General features: G+C 34.4%; 2 protein-coding genes across 2 annotated transcripts; one reads left to right on the top strand and one right to left on the bottom strand.

The window, feature by feature from the left end:
- Positions 1-104: 104 nt before the first annotated feature.
- On the top strand, positions 105-2,042 carry LOC132730293 (methylcrotonoyl-CoA carboxylase beta chain, mitochondrial-like; the record flags this gene model as incomplete). The annotated part of the gene is given in 2 exon segments (XM_060716185.1): positions 105-206; positions 1,907-2,042. Coding segments are annotated over 2 exon segments (238 nt in total), but the record flags the coding sequence as incomplete, so codon positions are not given.
- Positions 2,043-5,048: 3,006 nt separating this feature from the next.
- Positions 5,049-19,742, bottom strand: LOC132730292 (methylcrotonoyl-CoA carboxylase beta chain, mitochondrial-like). Its single transcript, XM_060716184.1, has 3 exons — positions 19,518-19,742; positions 11,941-12,007; positions 5,049-5,137 (listed from the first exon to the last, which is right to left on the bottom strand). The coding sequence occupies exons 1-3, from the start codon at positions 19,677-19,679 to the stop codon at positions 5,049-5,051; spliced, it is 318 nt and encodes a 105-aa protein (XP_060572167.1). The 5' UTR covers positions 19,680-19,742.
- Positions 19,743-23,013: the final 3,271 nt, after the last annotated feature.

The raw sequence follows: 23,013 nt of genomic DNA, 5'->3' as shown, positions 1-23,013 counted from the left end.
GGAGGAGTCATAATCAAGCACACTTACTTCTATGACGGGCAACAATTTAAAACAACTTTTTGTGCTGGACAGCTAAATTAAACAGCTATTTTTTTTATTTATAGGTCACCTTTTTTAGAACTGAGCCAGCTGGCTGGCTATGAACTGTACAAGGGTGAAGATGTTCCAGCTGGTGGTATAATAACAGGAATTGGAAGAGTTTCAGGGTAAGTGTCAGTGTCAAAGGGTGAGAAAAATATGCAGCCTGACTGGGACTTAAACCTGGGGCCCATATACTGTACCCTGGCTTTACCTATAGAGCTGTCGGGCAGCTTACACATTCTATCCACTTAAATATTGAACAGTTCTGAACAGTGACATACTCCCCCGCTATGTTGAAATTTGTCCTAGAATTCCTCAGGGTTACAGAGCAATGCTTATCAAACTCTTAGTTACATGCAGTCATGGTCACCCATTTGTCATCAAATGTCATGGGGTGAGAAACAAGTGCAGTCTAACTGGGAGTCGAACCTGGGACCCATGCACCGCGGCTCTACTGACAGAGCTATCTGACCACTTACACATCATCTCCCCTTAAAAAGTAAACATTTCTGAACCGTGACATCAGCTGGAGCTAAATTACAGTAATAGGACGATGTTAGGGGTGTCAGCTGGAGGTATAATTACAGAAATAGGACAAGTTTCAGGGTAAGTGTCAGCTGGAGGTATAATAACAGAAATAGGACAAGTTTCAGGGTAAGTGTCAGCTGGAGGTATAATTACAGAAATAGGACGAGTTTCAGGGTAAGTGTCAGCTGGAGGTATAATAACAAGAATAGGACAAGTTTCAGGGTAAGTGTCAGCTGGAGGTATAATTACAGGAATAGGACGAGTTTCATTGTAAGTGTCAGCTGGAGGTATAATTACACAAATAGGACGAGTTTCAGGGTAAGTGTCAGCTGGAGGTATAATTCATGAAAAGGATGAGTTTCAGGGTAAGTGTCAGCTGGAGGTATAATTACAGGAATAGGGCAAGTTTCAGGGTAAGTGTCAGCTGGAGGTATAATTACACAAATAGGACGAGTTTCAGGGTAAGAGTTAGATGGAGGTATAATTCATGAATAGGATGAGTTTCAGGGTAAGTGTAAGCTGGAGGTATAACTACAGGAATAGGGCAAGTTTCAGGGTAAGTGTCAGCTGGAGGTATACTATCAGGAAATGGACAAGTTTCAGGGTAAGTTTCAGCTAGAAGTATAATTACAGGAATAGGACGAGTTTCAGGGTAAGTGTCAGCTGGAGGTATAATTTCAGGAATAGGACAAGTTTCAAGGTTAGTGTCAGCGGGAGGTATAATTTCAGGCATAGGACGAGTTTCAGGGTATGTGTCAGCTTGAGGTATAATTACAGGAAAAGGATGAGTTTCAAGGTAAATGTCAGCTGGAGGTATAATTACAGAAATAGGACAAGTTTCAGGGTAAGTGTCAGCTGGAGGTATAATTACAGGAATAGGATGAGTTTCAAGGTAAATGTCAGCTGGAAGTATAATTACAGAAATAGGAGGAGTTTCAGGGTAGGTGTCAGCTGGGGGTATAATAAAGGAATAGGACGAGATTCAAGGTAAGTGTCAGCTGGAGGTATTATTACAGCCCACGGATGTTTTGATTGGCTACAGTTATTCTTCAACCAACATATTGATGGGTATTTATTCACTTATGTAAAGTCAAGCAACAATTGCCTTGGATTCAACGTTTTTTTGTGATGACAAATTGGAATAGGCTTTTTTGTTCAGCAATGCTGCTGTTATTATTAGAAATTAAAATAATTGAATGAAATAGTTATTTATTTTGAAATTTTATCAGTCAAATTGTCTAATGAACCATATTTCTTCTCCCCAATGGGCGTACTGAGGTTGTTGTTTTTTTTTCAGTGTAGAATGTATGATAGTAACCAACGATCCAACTGTGAAAGGCGGGTCATATTATCCAATCACAGTGAAGAAACACATCAGAGGACAGGAAATTGCTCAACAAAATCATCTGCCATGTATTTATCTTGGTATGTAGTAGTTAATTGTCAATGAATGCCCCTTTCTTGACATAAACACCTCCATGACTCAGTGGTTAACTTTGAGTATGTAATGATGCAAACATATTTCTTACTAAGTGGTTATACTGTTAACCTTGCCTATATATGGATGCAAATATATTTCTTACTGATTTTGTTTGAGCTATTTCCTGCGCTAAGTGATTTGGATAATATGACCCGCCTTTCAAACAGTTTTGGATCGTTGGTTACTAATCATACAATTCTACACTGAAAAAAAAAAACCCAACAACCTCAAAATACGCCCATTGGGGAGAAGAAATATGGTTCATCAGACAATTTGGACTGATAAAATTTCAAAAATAAATAACTATTTCATTCAATTATTTTAATTTCCTAATAATTAACAGCAGCATTGCTTGAACAAAAAAGGCCTAATTTCCCAATTTCTCATACACAAAAAAAAACGTTGAAATCCAAAGGCAATTGTTGCTTGACTTAACAATAAGTGAATAAATACCCATCAAATAATGTTGGTTTGTAGAATAACTGTAAGCCAATCAAAACATCAGTATGCCTGTAATTATACCTCCCAGCTGACCTTTACCCTGAAACTCGTCCTATTCCTTTATTATAACCTCCAGCTGACACTTACCTTGAATCTCGTCCTATTCTTTAAAATTATACCTCCAGCTGACACTTACCCGAATCTCGTCCTATTCCTGTAATTATACCTCCAGCTGACACTTTACCCGTGAATCTCGTCCTATTCCTGTTAATTATACCTCCAGCTGACACTTACCCTAAAACTCGTCCTATTCCAGTAATTATACCCTCCAGCTGACACTTACATGAAATCCTCGTCCTATTCCTGTAATTATACCTCCAGCTGACACTTTTACCCTGAAACTCGTCCTATTTCTGTAATTATACCTCCAGCTGACACTTACCTTGAACTCTCGTCCTATTTCCTGTAATTAACCTCCAGCTGACACTTACCCTGAAACTTGTCCTATTTCGTAATTATACCTCCAGCTGACACTTACCCTTTGAATCTCGTCCTATTTCCTGTAATTTATACCTCCAGCTGAACACTTACCCTGAAACTCATCCTATTCCTGTAATTATACCTCCAACTGACACTTACCTTGAATCTCGTCCTATTCCTGTAATTATATACCTCCAGCTGACACTTACCCTGAAACTCGTCTAATTTCTGGTAAAAATTTTTTTAATACCTCCAGCTGACACTTTACCCTGAAACTCGTCCTATTTCTGGTAATTATACCTCCAGCTGACACTTACCTTGAAATCTCGTCCTATTCCTGTAATTATAACCTCCAGCTGAACACTTACCCTGAAACTCGTCCTATTTTCTGTAATTATACCTCAGCTGACACTTAACCCCTGAAACTCGTCTATTCCCTGTAATTATACCTCCAGGCTGACACTTACCCTGAATCTCGTTCCTATTCCTGTAATTATACCTCCAGCTGACACTTACCCTGAAAACTCGCGTCCTATTTCTGTAATTATACCTCCAGCTGACACTTTAACCCTGAAACTCGTCCTATTCCGTAATTATATAACCTCCAGCTGACACTTACCTTGAATCTCGTCCTATTCCTGTAATTATACCTCCAGCTGGACACTTTACCCTGAAGACTCGTTCCTATTCCTTGTAATTTATACCCCGAGCTGACACTTTACCCTGAAACTCTTCCTATTCTTGTAATTTTATACCTCCAGCTGAAAACTTACCCTGAAACTCCTCCTATTTTCTGTAATTATTACCTCCAGCCTGACACTTACCCTGAAATTTGTCCTAATTTCTGTTAATTATTACCTCCAGCTGGTACACTTACCCTGAAAAAACTCAATCCTAATTTCTGTAATTACACCTCCAGCTGACACTACCCCTGAAAACTCGGTCCTATTTCTGTAATTATACCTCCAGCTTGACACTTTTACCCCTGAAACTCGTCCTATTCTGTAATTATACCCTCCAGCTGACACTTTACCCGGGAAACTTTCCCAAATTTTGAAATTTATACCCCCGGGAAACCCCTAACAGTCCTTTTCCCTTTAAATTTTTAGCTCCAGTAAATTCCCCCGGTTCGGGAACTGTTTTTTTTTTGGGGGAATGAGTGAAGTGGTCAGATAGTTTCGCATAGGGGCCCGGGGGCCCATGGGCCCCCCGGGTTCGAGCCCCAGTCAGGCTGAAACATGTTTCTCCCCCATGAAAATTTGAAGACGAAAGGGGGGGGCCATAAAGGGGGCATGTGGGTCAGATTTATAATTACATCCCTCTGTAACCCTGAGGAATTCTGGGAACAAATTTCAACATACGGGGAGTATTTTCACTGTTCAGTCTGTTCATTTTTAAGGGGAGAGAATGTGTAAGCTCCCCCACAGCATTGTAGGTAGACCAAAGGTACTGTATATGGGCCCTTAGGTTTTTAAGTTTAAGTCCGGCTGCACATTTTTCTCACCTGTGACACTGACACTTACCCTGAAACTCTTCCTATTCCTGTTATTATACCACCAGCTGGAAAACATCTTCACCCGTTGTACAGTTCATAGGCCAGCCAGCTGGCTCAGTTTTAAAAAAGGTGCCTATTTAAATAAAAAAAATAGCTGTTTAATTTAAGCTGTTCCAGCACAAAAAGTTGTTTTTAAATTGTTGGCCATCATAGAAGTAAGTTGCTTGAATTATGACTCCTCCTTTAAATTACTGTTAGTCATATCCAGCCGTTTGTCTAAATATAACAACAAACTTTAATGAGTTCTAGGCCAGAGTGCTTTTTTTGTTGTTTGCCGCCCCCCCCCCAAACCTCTCCTGATAGGATCACTACTGCAATGTAAGGTCTACAAGAACTGCTAAATTAAGCTCAAATTGATTTTTTTATCTATAAATGCCAAATTGAAAATCCCAAACTAGCTCAAATAGATTTTATTTTTATCAAGATGGAAGCCAAGTATGTACAGTACTGAGGGGGAGATTACTCTAACAATACAATGGATACTCACTCGGATCTAGTAATTTCATAATTCTCTCCCTTGGTAAAAGTTTTGCCCCTTGACATATGTCTTTGTCTTGCCTTCTCACCACCACCTAAAACAGAGATATATTAAACAACAGATTGGCAGAGAAGATAGCAATGTTGACTAATAAAATACTGAACGCAGTAAAAGGAGACAAAACCTATGAGAAAAATTTGACATAAATATATTTCTGTATAAGTATCAAGAAAGCACCACCCAAATGTTCCAATATTTTTTGCACTACATAATATGTATGTGAACATGTCAATAAAAGTTAAACAGACATTGCTATGCTGTAATGCTAAAATTTGAAGTAGGTACCTAAATTTATTACTATCCTAATGCAAAACCTCCGCTTTGAAGAGTATTCAAATAGGCTAGAACTACTGTTAACTACATTGAAAATGAGGGCTGAGGGTTCAATCCCCAGAAGGGTCAACTTGTTTTTTCTTTCTTTTTTTTTCTTTTAACATTATTTATGTATCTCTCATGTCCCATTTGGAAAGAAAAAAGTGTTTTTAATTTTTTTTTTTAATTTATAATATTATAGGTATTTATTGGCTAAATTATGCTAATTCTAGTAATAAATATGGATCCTGATATTTTCAAAGAGTAATAAAATCAAAACTAGAAATGTGTCATCATGCCACGGATGCCCTGCATGCAGCAAAATTTCAGATGTTATAATAAATTATTTAGTTCAAAATTTGTTTGCACAAATTATTATTTTCATTTTCAGTTCAAAGCCCTTAAAACTTTTTCAATGTTAACACAAACCATTTTCATACAATGTTCAAGGCACTGAAATTATTCAGTCTTAACCTTTTGAAAATAGCATATTTCATTTTTGTAGCCAAAAATAATGGCTACATACATGCTGAAACTGAAAGTTCAAAATTTTTCCAACATTCAAGAAAGGTAAGTTTGTCCAAAATCATTGAACCACGACCAAATTCAAACTTAAACTGCTTATTCCTAAGATGTATCTATATTATTTTCAAAGTGAAAGGGACATAACTCTGGGCAAAAAATCATCGAACCATGACAAAATTCCAACTTGACCTGCCCATTCCATTGACATATCCATATGTCAAATCTGAGTTGAATATGTAACACTGTTGGGTAGATAATAAACAGAAACTGTAAATTTCATATTATTTTCAAAGTGAAAGGGGCATAACTCTGCAAAAAATTATTAAACCATGACCAAATTTGAACTTGACCTGCCCATTCCTTTGACACATCCATATGTCAAGTTTGAGTTAAATGTGTTGTACCGTTGGGGAGATAATGAACGGAAACTGAAAATTTCATATTATTTTCAAAGTGAAAGGGGCATAACTCTGCCAAAAATTATTAAACCATGACCAAATTTGAACTTGACCTGCCCATTCCTTTGACACATCCATATGTCAAGTTTGAGTTGAATGTGTTGTACCGTTGGGGAGATAATGAACGGAAACTGAAAATTTCATATTATTTTCAAAGTGAAAGGGGCATAACTCTGCCAAAAATCATCGAACCATGACCAAATTCGAACTTGACCTGTATTTTCTCATGACATATCAATATGTCGAATTTGAGTTGAATGTGTGCAACCGACAACCGTTACTAACATAAAGAACAGAAACTGATGATTACAGAATGACGGAAGGAGACGGAATGACGGAACAGGGTAACACTACATGGCGGGGGCATAACTAGACGGTAAAAGTATTTCATATTTTTTCAAGATCAACCAATATACTTTTTAAAACATTTAGGGAAACTTTGAAAACAGGCACTCATTTGGCTAAATTTTAAGGATTTTTTAAATTAGGCTCCTTAAGTAGGAAAATGGTCAGACATGTGGTAAAAATGGGTGGGGTAGGGTAACATTTCTATACAGATTTCATTAATTTTAAGTAGAAACCATAATTTTGCTTATGTGGATTGTTAGCTGAATGGTACTGTTAAATTATTTTGTTTCTACCCAAAAATTAATGGGAAAACATTTTTCATTAGAATGTCATTGTAGATTATTTAAAGGTTCCTCATTTCTAAAAAAATCTAGAAATGTGTCATCATGCCACGGATGCCCCCGCATGCAGCCAAAATTTCAGATGTTATAATATTTAGTTCCAAATTTGTTTGCACAAATTATTTTTTTCATTTGCAGTTCTAAGCCCTTAAAACTTTTCAATGTTAACACAAACCATTTTCATACAATGTTCAAAGCACTGAAATTATTTAGTCTTAACCTTTTGAAAATAGCATATTTCATATTTGTAGCCAAAATAATGGCTACATACATTTCCACAAAAGTATGAGTGCTGAAACTGAAAGTTCAAAATTTTTCCAACATTCAAGAAAGATAAGTTTGTCCAAAATCATTGAACCACGACCAAATTCAAACTTTCCACAAAAGTATGAGTGCTGAAACTGAAAGTTCAAAATTTTTCCAACATTCAAGAAAGATAAGTTTGTCCAAAATCATTGAACCACGACCAAATTCAAACTTAAACTGCTTATTCCTAAGATGTATCTATATTATTTTCAAAGTGAAAGGGACATAACTCTGCCAAAAAATCATCGAACCATGACCAAATTCCAACTTGACCTACCCATTCCTTTGACATATCCATATGTCAAATTTGAGTTGAATATGTAACACTGTTGGGTGGATAATGAACAGAAACTGTAAATTTCATATTATTTTCAAAGTGAAAGGGGCATTACTATGCCAAAAATCATTGAACCATGACCATATTCGAACTTGGCCTGGGCATTCCAAAAACGTATCCATATGTTTAATTTGAGTTGAATGTGTTGTACTGTTGGGTAGATAATAAATAGAAACTGAAAATTTCATATTATTTTCAAAGTGAAAGGGGCATAACTCTGCCAAAAATCATTGAACCACGACCAAATTTGAACTTGACTTGCGCATTCCTTTGATGTATCCATATGTCAAGTTTGAGTTGAATGTGTTGTACCGTTGGGGAGATAATGAATGGAAACTGAAAATTTCATATTATTTTCAAAGTGAAAGGGGCATAACTCTGCCAAAAATCATCGAACCATGACCACATTCGAACTTGACCTGTATTTTCTCAAGACATACCCATATGTCAAATTTGAGTTGAATGTGTTGTACCTTTGGGGAGATAATGAACGGAAACTGAAAATTTCATATTATTTTCAAAGTAAAAGGGGCATAACTCTGCCAAAAAAATCATCGAACCATGACCAAATTCGAACTTGACCTGTATTTTTCTCATGACATATCCATATGTCAAGTTTGAGTTGAATGTGGTTGTATCGTTGGGGAGATAATGAACGGAAACTGAAAATTTCATATTATTTTAAAGTAAAAGGGGCATAACTCTGCCCAAAAATCATCGAACCATGACCAAATTCGATCTTGACCTGTATTTTCTCATGACATATCCATATGTCAAATTTGAGTTGAATGTGTGCAACCGTTACTTAGATAATGAACGGAAACTGATGATGACGGAATGACAGAATGACGGAAGGACGGAAGGACGGAAGGACGGAACAGGGTAACACTATATGCCCCGGCCATTACATGGCGGGGGCATAAAAAGGCCCTCAGAAAAGTGGCCATAACTTGATTTCCATACGGTAAACTTTGTTTAAATTTTGCATATAGTTGTACTTAAAGGTATATATCTGACCTATGATGTCAATTTTTTAGTTCCTAATAGTGCCCATTAGGGTGGTCATACCTTAAGTAATGAAGTAGTTATAAAAAAAAAAACATTTTTTCACATAAATTCCAAGTTCAAGGGGGGATAATGCTGGAAAAAATGTGTGCTAGAGCAATGAATCTTGTAACCCACCATGTGGGTAATGATAAGGAACATATATTTGAAGTTTGAAGTATATATCCTAAAAAATAAAGAAACAATAGTACAAAATAACACTTATTATGAAAAACAAGAGCTGTCTGTAGGACAGCACGCTCGACTATTCTAAGTGCTTGATAGTAAAAGAGCCTTGATAATGTTAAATTTTTTAAGTTCACAAAAGGGCTAATTTTTTTTTATAAATTCATGTTATAGGTCTTAGAGAGAGTCTAATTATACAGAATTGGCTTGACTATTTGGAAGGTAATGTCACGAGGGTTTTTTATTGAGTATAATAATACTAATTACCTGAATACATAAATTTGACAGAAAAGGTACAAAAGCTTGTTATTAAGATGTTTTATCAAGTAAATCACTGCTTTATTATTATGAATGCAAAATATTGTCCCAAACAATGCACAAACCCTTCAATAATTATGCTTACAAGCAAAAACTTTACCATGAATTTCTAAGTTGAAAAAGGGGAGTAAAGTCAGCCTAAATGCAAGATAGAATTATTGATCTTGGTCAGTGACCTACAATTATGACCCTTAATGCATATCTGAAGTTTTTAATAAACATCTTTGATAGTTATTGAGATATGTAAAACTTGCATGTAAACATTAACCAAGAGACTAAGTAGAAAAGGGGATATGAATCAGCCTTCATGCAAGATAGAGTTATGGAACTTGGTCAGTGACATACAATTATGCCCCTCCAATTATGACCCTAAGTGCATGTGTAAAATTTCAAGTAAATATCTTTGAAGATTTTTAACCTTTAACCAAAATTTCAAAGTTTCAAAGGGGCAAATAATTCTGCAAATATTGCAGACAGAGTTATGCAATTTTGCAAACTGATGTACATTGTTATTATAAATAAGAATTTTAAATTTCAATTGAATATCTCAAGCAATAATTGAGATATTTGACTTTACAAAAAAACTTTAACCAAAATTTCGAAGTTCCAAAGGGGCATAATTCTGTCAATATGGTAGGCAGAGTTATCCAACTTGTCAATCTGATGTACATTGTTACTATAAATAAGTATTGTTAGTTTCAATTGAATATCTCAAGCAATAATTGAGATATTTGACTTTACAAAAAACTTTAACCAAAATTTCTAAGTTAAAAAGGGGCATAATTCTGTCAATATTGTAGGCAGAGTTATCCAACTTGTCAATCTGATGTACCTTGTTACTATAAATAAGTATTGTAAGTTTCAACTCAAGCAATAATTGAGATATTTGACTTTACAAAAAACTTTAACCAAAATTTCGAAGTTAAAAAGGGGCATAATTCTGTCAATATGGTAGGCAGAGTTATCCAACTTGTCAATCTGATGTACCTTGTTACTATAAATAAATATTGTAAGTTTAAATTGAATATCTCAAGCAATAATTGAGATATTTGACTTTACAAAAAACTTTAACCAAAATTTCTAAGTTAAAAGGGGCATAATTCTGTCTATATTGTAGGCAGAGTTATCCAACTTGTCAAGCTGATGTACCTTGTTACTATAAATAACTATTGTAAGTTTCAATTGAATATCTCAAGTAATAATTGAGATATTTGACTTTACAAAAAACTTTAACCAACGCAGACGCCGACGCGGACGCCGACGCCGGGGCGACTACAATAGCTCTCATATTCTTCGAATAGTCGAGCTAAAAATTAAGTTCATGTAGAGATAATTCTTAAAATATTCAGGTCCCAAAGTTAAAAACCTTGTCAAAAATAGACAAAAATCTATTGATTAAATCATGTTTATTCAAATATACTTTATAGCATTATGTGACGTCAGTGTTATGTGACATCAGCTGTAAACTGTCACATGGTAACGCCCACTGACAGTACTGTCCAATAATCACCTAACATGTCACAAGTTTCATGCAATCATACTAGACGAGTTATCTTACTTCAAAACGGACAGGTTCGGTATAAAATAAATATGACAGATGATATTAAGTACTGGCACGATCTATTGGCAATGGGTATAATGTATTAAACAATTATTTGTAGCTCTGTGAAATATTGATTTCATAAACATTTTGGCCCCGCATAAAACCTAATTTTACAGTAATATCTAAGTTGGTTTTTCAGTAAGTACTAATGTTTTGTTATGCAGTGTTTCTGCCAGAGCGCGTTTTTGCGTTTTTGGCGCACTATTTTCGTCCATGACGCAATGAAATTTAGTTAGTGCGTATTTTGTGACGCAAGAATTTCACCGTCGCTGATTTCAACACGAGTCAGATATACAGACTATAAACCGTCAATTCAGTATAAAATGTACGGCATGTTTACCGTGGGCTCCACTAGAATTTTAATGAGAAATGAAATTTACCGGGTCCGTGGTCAGGCATTTAGCCAATTTCAACTAGTTAATAAACGCTTGCATTTATACGATACTGCATATATTGAAAGCGCCCAGACAAAATTATTTATTTTGTTGTCATATTCCGCGAACGAATTAACTGTCTGCTGGAAAATGCCGTCTGCTCCAAAATAGCGGAGATTGACCAATTTCTTTACGAAAAATACACAAAATATTGTTGTCCATGACCAAAAAGAAGTATCATATAAAAAAATGTTGACATTGACCCCAATTCCCCGAAAGAAAAACAATCCATTATAAATGGTGTAATTTTGTTGATGATATATACAGGTGAATAAATTGACAAAAAAAATTAAAATAACTATTTAAAAATATAATACAAAAACAAGTATTTAAGTTAACAATATTTTTATTCACATAAAGTTGAACTACATGATGGTACATAAATGTTCTCTGGCAAGAAGTAAAGTGCCTTAGAAAATAAAACTTATAAAGTGTTACCTGTTGTTTTTTTACATTTTTGTTAAATTTATTTGCATGACCCATATGAATTTGAAATGACCCCTAAAATATCATACAGGGGGTCATAAAAGACCCTCAGAAAATCAGAGCTGGCAGAAACACTGGTTATGCGCCTTTAATATTATCAAGCTGGGAGTCACTTGGGTATGAGAATTTTTAAAGATACCTTGGAGAATTGTCGAAACTTTTCCACGAAGTTCACTGACCAAGTTTGTCATCACCTCATAGTTCTCCTGCAAGAAATATGACACATTTTTGTTACTTACAGCCTCACATGATGATATCTTTAATCTACATAATGTTTTTATATATACTTTAAAAATGACACTTAAATTTTGTCTCGTTCATACATCTGCTTGATTTGGTATCAATAATTAAATAATGCAAGTAGAATTAAGAGTTTAAATGAAAAATATGCGTACTGCTTCTGTATGGGAATTGCTTACATTCCAGTTTAAAGACCTTTTTACGATGCGGTCCGTTGCTAAGAAGAATTGACCGGAAGCAGTATTTTCACGCACATACGCAATCTGCTTAGGGCAAAAACAAGAGCCATCAGTAATCACATGTGTCGCCTCATGATGGCCAATTTCATGTTGGGACAAAGTTTGTGACAGACGGACAGACAGACGGACAGTGCACAACTAGACTTGGTACTGATCATGCCTATAAAGTTTGGATAAAATTGCACCAGTAGTTTATGAGGAGTAGTTGGAAAAGCTTTTGCGTATCTGGCAACACACAGAAAAAACAGCTTTTTATCAAAGGGCCATAACTCGGCCAAAAATCATTCAACCAGAAAACCCGTGCAATATGCGCAAGGACTTGAGCAACAGATCAATCCTGTAAAGTTTCATTAAAATTGCTTAAGTGGTATAAGAGAAGTAGTCCGGACAAACTTTAAAAATAAAAATTATTAAAGGGCCATAACTCTGACAAAAATCATTGAACCGGAAAATGCTGACAATATGCACAACTAGCCTTGGTACTGATCATTCCTGTAAAGCTTGGATAAAATTGCACCAGTAGTTTATAAGGAGTAGTCCGGACAAGCTTTTGTGTATCTGGCAACACACAGAAAAAAAACACCTTTTTATCAAAGGGCCATAACTCAGCCAAAAATCATTCAACCGGAAAACCCTTGCAATATGCGCAAGGACTTGAGCTACAGATCAATCCTGTAAAGTTTCATTGAAATTGCTTTAGTGGTATAAGAGAAGTAGTCCGGACAAACTTTAAAATTAAAATTATTAAAGGGCCATAACTCTGCCAAAAATCATTGAACAGGAAAATGCTGACAATATGCACAACTAGACTTGGTACTGATCATTCCTGTAAAGCTTGGATGTACTTTATGAGGAGTAGTCCGTACAAGTCTTGTGACGGACAGATGGACAGACAGACAACGGAGAAGTGATCCCTATATGTCGCCACTACTCCGTAGAGGCGACACAAAAACGTTGTCCTACAATAGAAATGTAGTAGAAGTTCATTGATAATTTATGAGTTAGTTTAACGTAAAAATTAGGAAATCATTATTATTCATATAAAATAGCTTTTTACACAAGCATGAAAGATACATTAATTTATAGCTTTGTGGCCATATTGCCAAAAAGGGGCATGTAAAAGACGATTATTTAAGAATTCCCCCTAACGATCAAGGACATTACAATGAGATAATTGATGTAAAAAAATGTAGAAATATATTATATTATCAAATAAAGAAGTCAATTTATTCATTGTTCAAAATTTTCCTTATAAAAACTAAAGAAATTTTAATATGAAATTAGGCAAGGCCTATGAACGGGGAAGTCGTTAAAAATTCCTTTCATTCTTTCCGTTTTAAAGGTGTTATTCGGTATTACATGCACCGCTTCCGTTTTCACTCGGAACACTCGACGATTATCATTTATCCGAAAAGTTGAGATTTGTTCCGTTATCGGAATACCCCGCCTATTATCATTGAGTTACATTGTAAATGGCGGCGCCCCGACTAGAACTGACACTGAAAATTTCATTGATAGGTATAGAATTCTATATATTTTTTAATTGTTTTTTATTTGATTTTCTTTTACATATACACGTGTAGTCTATAGCCGGGCAAGCCAAAGCCCGGACCCGCTTCGCGGGCCCGGTCTTTGACTTCCCCGTATAACATTTAGAATAGAGGTGTATTAATTATTATTCTGAAAATAAGTCCGAACACGTGCTAATTTATGTTTTTTTAGTTTTCAGCTAATACCTAATATTATCCTTTATCCGACTTGACTGTGATGCCAAGCAGAAACTTTTTAAGACACACAGATTATTTAAATAATGTTTCAAAGTCTTGATAGGTTAAGATGGGTTATGAAATAACACACATTTTATATGGTTTCTCATAAAACATTAAAATGCACGCCACATACACTATTTAATTGTCACTTCACAAAATTAATAAACATTGATGGTATAAACTTAAAAAGCTACTTAAATTACGATAATTTCATAATTTTATGTGATACTTTTACTATGTCATGGATTGGTACTAAAACGTCCCGGTTGAATGATACTGAAAACTATAGCTGGCATTAAAAATAACAATTAAGCGGTCACTCGATCACGTGTCAAACTGTTTGACACTTACCGCCTTGCCAATACGCTTTCAAAGGAATACTGATTGTGTAATATTATGTAATACATATGGGTAATAAAATTGTATCTTTAACACCCTGCTGTTTCAATTTAAATTACTGATGAAAAAGTCATTGTATGATACCTTGAACAGGACTTTTGGTTATTGAATTATTAGTCCCGCTAACTTTGTATATCTGTTATAAATATCAATTCACATTTGAAGTACAAACCGCTTTAATTCATCACAAAAATTCTGTTTTCTGGGTGACATAACTTATACATGAAAGCACTCTTAGATAATATGAATGACACATATCAATTCAAATGAAATCAAACTAACTGAAATTTTCAAAAATAATATATATCCTATACCTAATGAGTTGTGAAAAAATCCTTTGTTAAATGGGTGCCGCCATTTTAAAATCCTTTTGAGCTAAATAAAGATGTCAGAGCGCTTTAAATGAGCGTCTAATTATTCAGACTATTGCTAGCAGATGCATACTAAGTAACACTTCCGGTGAAAGAATGATGTACAGAATTAGATAATAAACCTGCATTTCATTGATAAGAATTAAACAAGTAACGATCATAAATAATATGAAATTAGGCAAAGCCTATGAACGGGCAAGTCAGTTAAAAATCATTTAGTTTTCCGTTTTAAATGTGTCATTCGGAATTTCATGCACCACTTCCGTTTTCACTCGGAACACTCGATGATTATTATTAATCCGAAAAGTTGCAATTGTCCGTTATTGGAATACCTCACCTTTTATCATTGAGTTACATTGAAAATGGCGGCGCCCAACTAGAACTGACACTGAAAATTTCATTGATAGGTATAGAATTCTATATATTTTTAAATTGTTTTTTATTTGATTTCCCTTTAAATATACACGTGTAGTCTATAGCCGGGCAAGCCAAAGCCCGGGCCCGCTTCGCGGTCCCGGCCTTTGACTTCCCCGTATCAAAAAAAATACTTAACATATCCCTTTTTGATAAATTAGCACATGAAAAATAATGTTAAAACAACAACTGTGATTAGAGATTAACAACAATGGCGGACGGGATTTTCAAAATGCCGACGCATGCGCAGTGGTCCCCCTTTACGTTCCGATGATAGGTTGAACACCACCAATTTATTCTTTTTGTTTGTAAAGAGCTTTCCACGCCATAGGTAGCACCTAATTTCATATTAATCATGTCTTTTATAGCCTTCAAGTACGCAATATGTAGTCTATCGTTATTGAGCTTTTGCTCTATGCAGAATGCGCATGGGCGAAATGCAACATCGGTTGCTATGGAAAAATTGTATTGTAAAAGGTCTATAGATCTACTGATAAATGGATGAAAATTGAAATTATAATAACAACTTTCTTTTGTTGTTTTACTGAAAAAAAGTTTTAAACACATTTTGAAAAATAAATTATTTAATTAAACATATATGTGGGAGTTGTCATATATACATACATACAATCCAAACCACGCACCTATGTGTTACTGATCAATACCCCACCCATTCATTAAGCACTACTAACCTTTAGTCCTATAACATAAGACGTTTCCGTTCATACTACGTACACTCCAACGTCTTATCGGCTTCTTCATAAGTTCCTTTAGCAAAACGCGCAGCGATTTTGAAGCGCTATATAAACCGTCGTAATTTATTACAAAAACAATATTTTGAGTAAACAGATATACAGACAGTAAATTTAAACATTTTTGCATCAATGTGCAGCAAAAAAATAAATGACTCACCTACGTATGTAAATAAATCCAATCCAATTTCAAATCACACAAATTTCAGCCTGTCTGCTGTCCATTTCCTCCACTTCTCGGAACAGTAACAACCGAGGGCGCCCGAATCGATATAATTATAATTCATTTTGACGAAAAAAAATTTTACAGCAGAAAGATTAGTGATCGAGGCAATCCTCAGTCACTATTAAAAAAATTAATTTTTTGGGTAATGATATAAAGTATTAGGATATTTTCTGTCACTTTTCTGTCACTTTTCTTAGTTTAAAAATATTATCACCGTTTATTATATATATAAGTAGATATGTATACACACAGATATACATACACTCAACTCCATGGTATACAGTATATAGTTGTATGAATATAATCGATTAAAGAGCAAGGACACCTCATTGTATCATCAAACTTGTTGATTTGTAAATTACATTTCCAAAAATGCTTTGAATCACCGTTCAGCCACAAAATATTGCTGACGATTTTTTTTCTAAAGTATTTTCTTGAGATAGATTCCTTCACGAAGAATAACACTAATGTTTCTTAACTCTTTAGATGAACCTTTTAAAATGTTAACCCCGCAAGATCCTACAAACTTAATACAATAATGGTGCTTTATGTCCTTTATACATGTAAATAAAACAAAAGAAACAGTAAGAATCCCTAAAGAAAGTCCAACACGGCAAAATTGAAAATGTTGCAGGCTTGGCCTGATTGGGCTTGTTCATGGACGGTACTGTCAAGTGCAAACTACTGACGAATAACATGGCGGATCATGGGCTTGCCACTGGTTCTTGTTGCTGGATCGTGTAGGAGTTGCGTTCATTGAACGCCGCCTTTCCTTTTTGATCTTGTTTATCATAATTTGTTCATAGAAGATTGGCCGTCCAGTTTTTTTTTTTTAAATCATATATGGCATTAGATCCTCTGTTCTGATTTGCTTAGCGCAGGCGTGTACAGTAAAAAAAATTCAAATCAGGTTCATTATATATCTCGCAGTCCGTTAACGGCGACAATAATAATGAATGTACATAGGTATCTTCTTCTACCGTCTAAAATTCAGTCCAAAACAGGCATCGTTTGATATGTGAGCGAGGCAATCCCCATTCACAGTCAAACATGTTTCTGTCTTTTACACGGGATATACTAGTCTTGAAGATTTTTGATAAGTTTGCGAATTTTTAAGATCCAAAGTTGTGCAATTTCAGGACCAGGATGAATGCCATCAATATACAAGTTGTAATTAAAATAATATCGAGATCGTGATCCTTTTTTCGTTTTTGTATTTTTTTCTAAATCCAATGAAAATTTAGGCGTATACATGGAATTGTATGAGTCGACCAGTTCGTTAAATTTTGCTACTAAATCCTCCAGATCTTTATCATCGGAGTCAGAGAAACCTTTCAAAGTATTCCAAGTTTTCATTGAATATACCGGACATTGAAGAAATTGTACACGTGCGGAAGAGTTAATCTGTAATACTGAAGTGTGCATTTTTACCATCTTAGAAAAAACGTCTTCGGCAGAGATATTCCTGAGACTAATTGTTTTATTACGTTCTAATTTTGTAAAGTCACATGTACCAAGCCAAAGCAAGACCAATGGAGCTTTTAAATCTTTAAGCTTAACTTCAAGACGGCTTAGTAAAGCTGCATCTTCAACTCGCGCTCCACTCTTCCAAATAATATCCAAGTAATCCCTTCGTTCAAGATGACGCGATAAATACCTTCCTTTACTGTCAGTTACTAAAAAACAACGACTTCCTGTATGGTGGTAATCTTCTACACAGCATCACCAAGCTTTCGATTTGTTTTTTTTTAAGTTATTCACAGACATATTCAAAGTGTGAATATATTACAATATCAAAAAAGTATTCCAGTTAACTGTCAGCCAAGTTTTATATAACCTGTTACAAATCCTAGACAAAAAAGGAGAGACGAAAGTAGCGTCTTTTAATAATCCATGTTCAAAATTCACTTAATATGATATTAGAATACAACGTAAGCGTACCTTAGTACTTCATGAAAGATAATAGAACTCTCAGCCATGTGATGATCGGAAGATCGGAATACTACAAAGAGATAGATTTTCGGGTCACATCAATTACGTCGTCATTGAACAGAACAAGCAGGCGCTGTACATCATTTGTAATTTTGCGGACACTTTATACATACATGTACACCATTCAATAATAAATGATTGCAAACAGTTTTTCAACCAGTATATAAAATCATTATGGTCTTGATAACTGATTTTCAACGAATAATAAATTATCTAAAAAAATGTCAATGAGTATCTAAAATTATTAGTTTTTCATAAATTACTAAATGTTTATCTTGTAATAAAAAAGTAATATGTTAAGGTAGACGAAATGTTCATGTATTTCTTCTTAAAAATTAATTGCCTCTAAGTTATCACATGCAGACCCAAAAATGAATCTATTTAACGTGAATGAAATTTATTTCACGTGATCAAAAAAGCGCAAGAAGTCTTTGAAATACAGATGAACATCAACATTATGTGCCAAACAGTGCACATTAATTTCATCAGGGTATTTCTATTTGAAGGACCCTGTTTTCATTAACATATTTTCTATCATGATGTTGACAACATAAACATTTTCACGATAACATAAAAATGTCGATCCTATCTGCGAGGTTTTACTATATAGTACATATATTTACAGTTTAACTGGTTAATTAAGTTTATGTGGACAACGTAAAGCATGAACTGCAATAAGCTGTTCTATTTTAAGATGTTTGGAAAATGAAATCTTATTTCTATTATAGATATTGAACATTGAATGAGAATTGTCTCGCAAAACCATAAATGCAAAACTTCCAACAAATTCAAGGAAATAATATGAACCAAATAAATAACTTTTGTTTGCAAATTTCAAAGTAATATATCATTTCTGTTATATATTCCTTTCACGATGATTAAATATCTGTGTAAACGCACAAATGAAAAAAAAATCGACTACATTGCACTATAATCCAATCATCAAGAGACAAACATGCAGAAAAATTAATTTCGTCTAAAGTAAACCGAAATTTTAATTAACCACATGTATACAGGTAACATGGCCGAATGTATATAGCGGTGAAAATGGTATAGATTGTATTGGATTGGATTTATTTACATACGAAGGTGAGTCATTTAATTTTTTTGCTGCACATTGATGCAAAAATGCTTAAATTTACTGTCTGTATATCTGTTTACTCAAAATATTGTTTTTGTAGTAAATTACGACGGTTTATATAGCGCTTCAAAATCGCTGCGCGTTTTGCTAAAGAAACTTATGAAGAAGCCGATAAGACGTTGGAGTGTACGTAGTATGAACGGAAACGTCTTATGTTATAGGACTATACTAACCTTGTAGTCAGGGTTGGTTTTGTCCGGACTTTTACCAATTGTTGGAGCCTCGTCGACATAATATGTTCGTAAAGGTATACAAACTGTTTTGATATATTCATTAAATATATTTTTTCTACATGACACTTTTGCATTTCGGAGACATTTGCAAATATTAATCATTTTTAGAATTATGATTTACAACCGGAAGTTAAATAATAGCGCTCGTAAGAATAAGCTAGTCATGAACTTTTTTTCAAAAAATCTTTTTTTCTAAAATGCCAAATGTATACAGTATGCAAAATTAATAACTCTATATTTTGATAATCAAAAATACCTTGTGAACCTAACTTTACTGATCTAGTTAACTATTTACCGAAATATTTTGTTAGATTATTAGAATTAGGGGGATACTAATCGACGGTCTCCGGTCTCCGGTCTTCGACGGTCCTCGAAGACCGTCATTTGTAGGGGGGCAATACACAGTTTTCAAGGCTTCTCGGCAAACAAATGACTGCGCCACAATCAAAACCTCACACACAAGTCTGTAATCACACACCTGAAATAAATGCATTTCATATTTAACATATACATATGTATCTCACAGCAAACAATTAAAAATACATGTCCACCTTCTAGTTTTCTGGCACATAGCCCTGTGTTTTTCATTGTTTTGGTCGCGAAAATCAACGACAAAAATAGCGGATTACCCCTATTCGCAAAATACAACAATATATTAACGTCAAAAGATTAAATCACAAGCTATAGTGATTCTTCCTTCTTAAACAATGCACAATCTGAAAATAACATCCAAACGGGGAGTCATGCACCTACTTTTTTCACTATTTTAAGTCTTCTGCATACCCTTTAAATTGAAGAGCTGATTCACCGCCTAGCTCCAAAAACCACATGTTCGCATCCGACAGGTGCTCTCTCAAAAAAGCAAGGGTTAACGCCACTAAATTCAATTTTACCAAATAACTGAAACACAATACTAGTCATTGAAACTTGAAATATAGTAACTATAAACATTTAGAACCTCAAATATCCACTTCAATTTCAAAACTGTCTCTTATTTGTAAATTCCACCCTGGCCAATTCGAAACTAAACAGCCGAAACTGTGTACTGCCTCCTAGGTGACCGTCGATTAGAATGTTATAACACAAATCGACGGTCTCAATATTATATACGTAATTAAATTTAAAAGACAGAATGACAAATAGGCAATAACAATTTTATTTTCAGTGATTAATGTCAATAGTTTAGAGTGATTAAATGCAAAAAATACAGTAATAATGGGAAAAAAATGAAATGTTTTGATGATTATTAATGTATTTGTCACAGGGTCAAATATTTCTTGTGGAAAAGAAACAAACTCTGGGCGTAGGTTCGACGTTTTTAATGAATCCAAGTAAAAATGGTCTAAAAATATAATAGATTAATAATTATACATCTTACAAGTACAATACATATAAAAACAAAGTACATTGAAATAACAATATATACACAATCGACGCGGCTTAAGAAAATACAAAAATACATATCTGAATCTGAATCTGAATGTGTACACTGCAGAACCTTCCGGTATGTACGTAGCGGGAGAGAGGAGCTAAGTAATTTAGTAGCACTGTTGGAGAGCTGTTTTAAAGCTCTGTACTGTCTCTGCGCACACAACGGCACTGTCTAAATTATTCCAATCACTAATAGTCTTAGGAAAGAATGAATGTTCAAATTGGTCACTTTTTGAGATAATAGGTTTATAGCACTTATGATGGTTTATAGCTTGTTTTTTTTTACATAAATTAGATTACAATTAATATCTTAATCTTAATACTATTTCTTACCACAGCGTCTGTTATAACGAAGAATTAAAGATCTTTACTTATATAAAGTATTTCAATATAAATTGAAATATAAAGTAAGAAGTAGATCTAATGTTAAATAAATTTAACTAGTTATACTAAACGTCTGACTCGTAAGAGATGACTGTAAAGTGTGAGCGGGACAAGAAAAGCAAACAGTGCGCAGAAGTAAAAAAATTTAAATGAACCAATGGATATCTCTCTCACATAGAATCATACATAACAAACACAACAATTGGATAAGTTACAAGAAAGAACGAGTGACTAGTGTTCACGATATTGCACGGGTGAGATCGACAATGTACACCACTGACGGAAACTGTCGATTTTCACCGATTCAATACCGGAAGTTAAAATTACACGATAAAAACCAAACGAAACCGAATACAAGGTTAGCTTTTAAAAAAGCTAGTAGCGACTCGCTTCGTAATTTTTTTTCAAGGGGTGTGTTTAAATGTAAAAATGACAGTTCTGTTAGCTAAAGAGACTTCAGCGAACATCAAAATAAAAGTGAAGTCAACACTGGCCCGGTGCCCGATGGCCAGTGTATATAAGTTCAGGCCAGTGTAAATTTAAGAAAATTTTGTTAATTATTTAGTAGAATAAATTCAAAACTGGAATTCGGGCCAGTAAATTCAAAATCTTAAACTCATTGACTGAAAGTGACATATAAAGTTCTCTCAGTTTAACCAAGATGAGTATGAGTATATATGAAGGTGCATGTAAACAGATTGAATGAAGAACCTATGTCTATGCACATTTACTATATGGCCTGTTGACCTTGACCACAAAATGTTAGATAGGTAGATTTCATAAAGATGTCTCTTTATACAAAATTAAGTTGTAATACATGTATGTTATTTAGTATTGGAATGAGAGGCACAAGTCCTAAAGTAAACACAAGTTGTCAATCAATTCAGCCAGAAAAGCCGGGATCCTATTAAAAAATATAGGGATCCCAGAAATTGACCAGGCTAAGAAGATGTTTTTCAGATAAGCCGGGATCCTATTAAAACATATAGGGATCCCGGGAATTGACCAGTTCAAGAATATAGTTTTCAGAAATGCCGGGATCGTATTAAAATGTAAATAGATCTCACGGATTGGCCAGTTCAAGTATATAGTTTTCAGAAAAGTTGGGATCGTTTTAAAACATATAGGGATCCTGGGATTTGACCAATTCAAGAAAATAGTCTTTTATTTTTCCAATTAATTAGGCATATAATTATAAGTATTGTTATTTCCGCATTTTAAGTTTGTTAATAAATAGTTCTAAATATATCTATATTCTAAGTTAAATTAATTTAACGTTCATTACATACAATAAAAAAATTAACATTTTATGGCCTTTCATTACGACAACAATCAACACAAATATAGTTCATTAGGTTTTTCCTCCATATCTTATACGATCCCGGATCCCGGGCGTCCCGGATCCCGGCCAGTAAATACATACACTAAATACCGGAAAGGATAAAATGACCGGAAAAAAGGAAAAATAAAAAATGCACAGAACCAGATGTACACTTATGTTAATAAACCAAACGAAAACTTACTACAGAGAAAACAGGTGAAATCGCTAAATCAGAAGTCAGTTTAAATATGATTTATTGAAAAGAATTCATAAAGACAAACATTTTAATCATCATTATAT

The sequence above is a fragment of the Ruditapes philippinarum genome, unplaced genomic scaffold (genome assembly GCF_026571515.1).
Source record: "Ruditapes philippinarum isolate M1 unplaced genomic scaffold, ASM2657151v2 ctg3193_1_1_1_1, whole genome shotgun sequence".
NCBI classification, from domain to species: domain Eukaryota; kingdom Metazoa; phylum Mollusca; class Bivalvia; order Venerida; family Veneridae; genus Ruditapes; species Ruditapes philippinarum.
This window is presented reverse-complemented; position numbering and strand designations above follow the sequence as displayed.